At 44.6% G+C, this 5,656-nt stretch overlaps 1 protein-coding gene across 1 annotated transcript in view; it reads left to right on the top strand.

The window, feature by feature from the left end:
* Positions 1-5,656, top strand: part of LOC104079441 (mucin-5B) — a 45,421-nt gene that overhangs the window by 35,921 nt on the left and 3,844 nt on the right. Inside the window, exons 36-43 of the mRNA XM_009581479.1 lie at positions 501-570; positions 723-844; positions 1,197-1,228; positions 1,674-1,851; positions 2,857-2,961; positions 3,602-3,642; positions 4,305-4,427; positions 5,372-5,467. Of these exons, the coding sequence (XP_009579774.1) occupies positions 501-570; positions 723-844; positions 1,197-1,228; positions 1,674-1,851; positions 2,857-2,961; positions 3,602-3,642; positions 4,305-4,427; positions 5,372-5,467 (767 nt within the window). The remainder of the gene's footprint in view (positions 1-500; positions 571-722; positions 845-1,196; positions 1,229-1,673; positions 1,852-2,856; positions 2,962-3,601; positions 3,643-4,304; positions 4,428-5,371; positions 5,468-5,656) is intronic.

Below are 5,656 nucleotides of genomic sequence, written 5' to 3'. Positions count from 1 at the left end.
CACCCAGCAACAGCCAAAGCATCAATGGGCCATCAATGCTCCTTTCATACCAAACCCAAAACACAGCACACCCCCCAAGCTGCTGGGGAGAAAGTTAACTCTGTCCCAGCCGGAACCAGGACAAGCAGGAACAAACCAAAAAAGGGTTTTCCAGCCCAGAATGGGTGCAAAACAAGTGGGAAACGGGCCTATAGTCTCTCTTCAGCAGCTCCGCTGAGGAGCCCTGTGTGTTACCTAGAGCTTCATCACTAGATGGCAACCCACAGCTGCTCTCGGCCTGCTTTGCCCCGCTCAGGGGGACCCGGTGATTCAGGGGTAAGCACTGCCGGTACTGCCACAAGCCCTGAACCCATCCATCCCCTCTTGCTGAAGCTGCTGGGACCCCCCGGCTGTGCGGACCCCTGGGGTGGGCTGCCTTAGCCTCTGCGGTTCGTCCGTTGTGCGTCGAAGGGTACTTGTGGGTCTGGGCTTTCTAACCTGTGCGTTGTAATGCTCCACAGAGGCCAGCTGTGCTCAGGATCAGGTGTACAAGCCGTGCAGGGAAGCGAAAAGAAACACTTGCTTCAGCAGGTGGGTCATTTCCTAACGCACTTCTCAAGTCCGTAACTTGAAAGTTGCTGAGGAAGGCTGGACGTTCACATTGCCCTGGGATTTAGGTGTCTGATTGCCCTGGGGCACGTTTCTGCTTCTCATTCGTTCCTGTTTATGTTCTAATTGTGCAGAGAAGTCGTTACCGATACGCTCCCCTCCCGAAATAACACACCAGTGTTTGTTGAGGGATGCTACTGTCCTGATGGAAAAATTCTGCTGAATGATCATGATGGCATATGTGTTTCTGTCTGTGGTAAGAAATAATGTAAATGGTGGGATGTGGAGGGGGGATAAGACCCTGACTGGAAGTGCACATTAAAGGGGATGTTATGGGTACAGAGGAAACGGAGGGCACCTTGATGCTGATCCTTTCCTGTTAGTCTGGAAATGTTTCAGATTGACAGTTTGTGCCTGCTCTTACGCAGAAAGTGCAACTTTGAAAAGAAGAAAAATGTTTTGGGTACACGACCTGTGACTTTGCACTCTGGTTCTCTCTTTGTGGCTGTTTCTCAGATTTCAAGATCTTCCTTCTATTCCTGTCCTGCTGCTTCTGTTGTTTTCCCTGGTTCAGTTATCATTAAGGGAATCTGTAATTCATTTTATAGGTTGCACTGCGCAAGATGGGTCAGTGAAACAGGTAAGAAAAAGAAAAATACTGTCTTTATGCTATAGCTGGGTGCTGTGACCTCCACGTAAAAATGACTGCATGAGTTTCTTCTTTTAATTCTAAGCTTAAATACCAGTAAACCGCAATGACAGTGGGGAAGAAAACAGCACATTTTAACTCCAGAACTTTATTAATCACTTGAGGTACAGAGCAGAAATAGCAATTTGTGGGAATCACTGTTTCCTGGTAGAACTATCAGGCTTCCTTTCTGGAAACACGTAAACCTGCAAAGGAATGTGGCAGATAATAGCATTTTTTTCTTACTGTTCCCTTCTCCTCCCTCTAGGATTTGAACTTTAATTTTCCTACATAATAAATTAGGGCAACGCAGCCCTATACTGTCTTGCAGCAGGCATTCATTAATATAATGCTTCTAGGTTTTGCTCTCTGAACTACTATCCCTATTTTTTTACAGCCTAGAGAGTCTTGGGAGCACGACTGTCAATACTGTGCTTGCGATGAAGCGACCTTGAATATCTCTTGTTTCCCCCGCCCTTGTGCTAAATCTCCACCTATCAACTGCACTAAAGAGGGCTTTGTACGCAAAATAAAAACACGTCTGGATGACCCATGCTGCACAGAGACAGTCTGTGGTGAGTAGATAATTCAGATGTCATAATGCAGCATCATTTGCCTTTAGCAGCAATCCTCAAGTGAGATCTGGTGCCCCACAGGTGCAAGATTCAAATAAACACACTGGAGTGGTCATTTCTTCCATCTATATGCCAGGAGCTCTTGCTATCAGAAGACACCTTCTCTGGTCCAGCTTGTATCCTAAACTAGTGCCATGACTTGCCAGATACTTATGTTGGAAAATCCCCCATGGACCATTTGGGACCACCAGGATCACAGGATCCTCTGGCTCTTGTCCTTTCTGAGACAAGAGGGTGATCCTTGCACAGAGGTCCATCCAGTAAGGGAGGATATGCTCATCTTCCAGGCTCCCCCTAAAGCCTCTTGTGGAGGTTCTTGATATATGTTTGCCCTCACCTTTCCATTTGCATCCTCCCACTCCCAAATGCCCACCACAGCACAGGATCTCCTCATCAGCCTGCTCCTAACCCTGGCCATTCCCAGCACCTATAGGAAGATGCAGGACAGGGGATCCTGGCAATGGTGGTGGGATGTTTTTCTGTTCCTCATCCCTTCATGCTGCCAGGCAGTGGTCCATTAGGCTCCTTGGATGCCTTGAGGGAGCAGTGGGCACTGTCAGGGTGCTTTGCCTTGCATGTCCCAACCTTTACATCTTTGGCTCTCATCCACTGCCTCTTCATTTTTCTCACACTCTGACTCATTTACCTTTACCCCAACTTGTTTCTCTGTCACTTCTCTGAGATGGGGGTGTTTAGTTTTTTTAGAGATGACATCCAGTGGGGGAAGAGAAGCAGGAACAATGGCCAGAAGTATATGTCCAGGGAAGAGCTTTACAGCAGAGCAAACTTAGATATATTTCATCTGAAGATGTCCCAAACTCCAAAAATGTGTGGTTCCAGAATCGTCTATTTCTACCCAATTTCTTGGATGTTCAAGCTTTGGTCTGCAAGTAACACTGCTGGATGGGATGCTTTGGCTTACTTTATCTCTGTTGTCTATTGCAGAATGTGATATAAAAACCTGCATTATCAACAAAACAGCATGTGACTTAGGCTTCCAACCAGTGGTTGCTATATCTGAGGACGGTTGTTGTCCTATCTTCTCCTGTAGTAAGTACCATGTTTCCTTAAGGTGTTTTAGTGATTCCTTGAACTATTTCATTTTTTCTAAACGAGTCAAAATCATAAGCAGTGGCCTCTCCCCCTCCCTCTCAGCCTTTACAATTGGTGCTTTTTTGCGGGGGGGAGGAGGTGGAGTAACTGGTACAGGTTCTCTGTAGCTAGTATTCAGTGAGTTAAGTTATTGATCAGATACTGAATGTCGGTTACATTGAACCCACCCTGAAGCTCTGCTGCCAAATTATATTTCCAGATTCACATACCTGACCCAGCCTCCCATTGGCTCTGTTACCAGCAAGGTGGTTAACAATAAAGAAAAGCTCAACTAATTTCAAGTATGGGTATAAAAAGATGAGGTAAATAGATTTTTCCATATGGAAAATACCAGGATGTAGAATTACCCCCCAGTTCATGCATAACACCTGAGCAGATGTTACATGTGGATTTCCAAATAACAATTAATACCATGTACTAGTTACTTTTTTCCCCCTTTTTGTGCGGGTTATTAAGGCTAGTGAATAAGCTCAGTTCTACTCTTTGTCTCCTCTAAACCACTCACAATTCAGAGATGAGTAAAGTAACTGTTTACATCATTCCTAGCACATCCTTTTAATTTTACTTTTTCTTACAGTACCAAAAGGTGTATGTGTTTCTGAAGGGGTTGAATTTAAGGTAGGTCTTCTTCCAGACACTTCTTTCCACAGGTTAATGCTGCCTGAGTCGGAATTTTCTGAAGTTGTTATTGTGAACATTCACATAAAAAGCAGGATTAGAACGGCCCGTATTTTTTCCCTGTCAGTAGTCTTATGAACTATTGGAAACGTTACTGAATAGGTAACACTAGAGACCAGTAGCTTGCTTACTAAATGAGATCTTACCTATGTTTTAGAGTCAAGAAGTCAGAATTGTGATTGAATACAAATTTTAAATCTCATTGGATGCTGTAAGATTAATTACTAGGTCAAACTGAGCAAAAATTGATGCAGGGAATTTATGAGATAGCATAATAACTCACTTAACGCGATTGATGCACTTAGGAGTGTCAGCCTTGTGTTCATTTTGTGATACTGACAGTGTGAGGTTTTAGAGACCTGGAGGTATTCATTTCAGCAAGTTCTTCCAAAAATAAAACCCAAGCATAAGCATTCATTTTTGATGACCCAGGGGATGTACGTTTGTTCTAGAATCCACTGAATTCTTGCCTGTCTCCTCTCTCCTCTGTATTTTCAACCCAAGCATAAGCATTCATTTTTGATGATCCAGGGGATGTGCTTTATTCTAGAACCCACTGAATTCTTGCCATGGCCTGTCTCCTCTCTCCTCTGTATTTTTAGCCTGGGGCAATGGTGCCTAAAAGCTCTTGCGAGGACTGTGTGTGCACGGATGAGCAGGACGTTGTGACTCGAACCAACCGCATCCAGTGTGTTCCAGTGAAATGCCAAACCACCTGCCAGCAGGTCCGCGCTGCACGCTCAGCCTCCCCCGCCACCAACAACGGTTGCGGGGTGGATGTACTGCAAAACTGGGATAGTATAACTGCTTCCTCACCCAAAGATAGCAGGATATAATCTTCTGTTAGATTTTTTGTAAAGTCCTTTTTAGAGTGTTGGTTATTTTTGCTCTAGCAAATTCAAGAGGTCTCCCTCAGAAAGATGCCCTGAGGGAGAATGATTGCAAACCTGTAAAAGAGAAGTCTGACAGCTGAAAGACAACGTTTGTGCCGTTCTGTTGGTGTTGCCCGCTGTCAGCTCAAAAATTAAGATTGTAAAGAAACTGCACAGTGGTTTATATGTTTCCAGACACTTCTCAGTACTGGTGAGCTGAGAGTGCACACAAACTGTTCAGTCTGCTACTGAATGTAAACAAAGAGTGGTTTCTTTTCCATTCTTGCCCAGGTAAGGCCAGACCCACCACCAAACCTAAAAATGGATAAAACCATTATCCTTTATCCTGAAACCAGCCACACCCATACCCACCAAGAAACCGATGGATACCTAAATCACAGGGGAGGAAATAACTGATGGGTGATCTTCACATGTCTGACAGCAGCAATTCTTGCGGCTAATCGTATCAGACCAAGCACTGGGGGTAGATAGTGCAAGTAATCGCACGCTGAATTAATTTATTTGGCCTGACTTGCGTGTTAGCCTGAAGAAGAATAGCCAATGACAGGGTCTTCATGGTAACTGAAGTGCCCAGAAGTCACTATTCAATAAGGGAAAGAAATTGTCGGCTTTGATTGTCAGGCTTAAAGCGGTTCCAACACGTTTCTAAAGACAACAGAGATAAAACCAGAACGTTGGCTCATTTCCTCCGCCATCTCCAGCGTGGCTTTGATCCAAAGGTGCTTCATGAACAAGACATCAGGTAACAAGGCTACATAGAAACTTTATTCCCACAGGGTTTCCGCTATGTGGAAGACGAGGGTCAGTGCTGCAGCCAGTGCCAGCAAGTGGCATGTGTGGCAAATTTTCCATTTGGCAATGTGACCATTGAGGTAAGCACTCCCTTGCTCTGCGCACAAGGCTGAATTATCAAAAAGACCTCAGCATTTTTTGAACCAGTATCATTTTGAGGCTGTGAAGACCTCTAGGAGATTTAAAAATGTCTGTATTTCCAAAGTAAATGTAGATGTTTATACAGCTGCTCTCTGCTTTGTGCATCTCATAGGCACCATGGTGTTGAA

This window comes from Fulmarus glacialis, unplaced genomic scaffold, assembly GCF_000690835.1.
Source record: "Fulmarus glacialis isolate BGI_N327 unplaced genomic scaffold, ASM69083v1 scaffold8607, whole genome shotgun sequence".
NCBI lineage: Eukaryota > Metazoa > Chordata > Aves > Procellariiformes > Procellariidae > Fulmarus > Fulmarus glacialis.
This window is presented reverse-complemented; position numbering and strand designations above follow the sequence as displayed.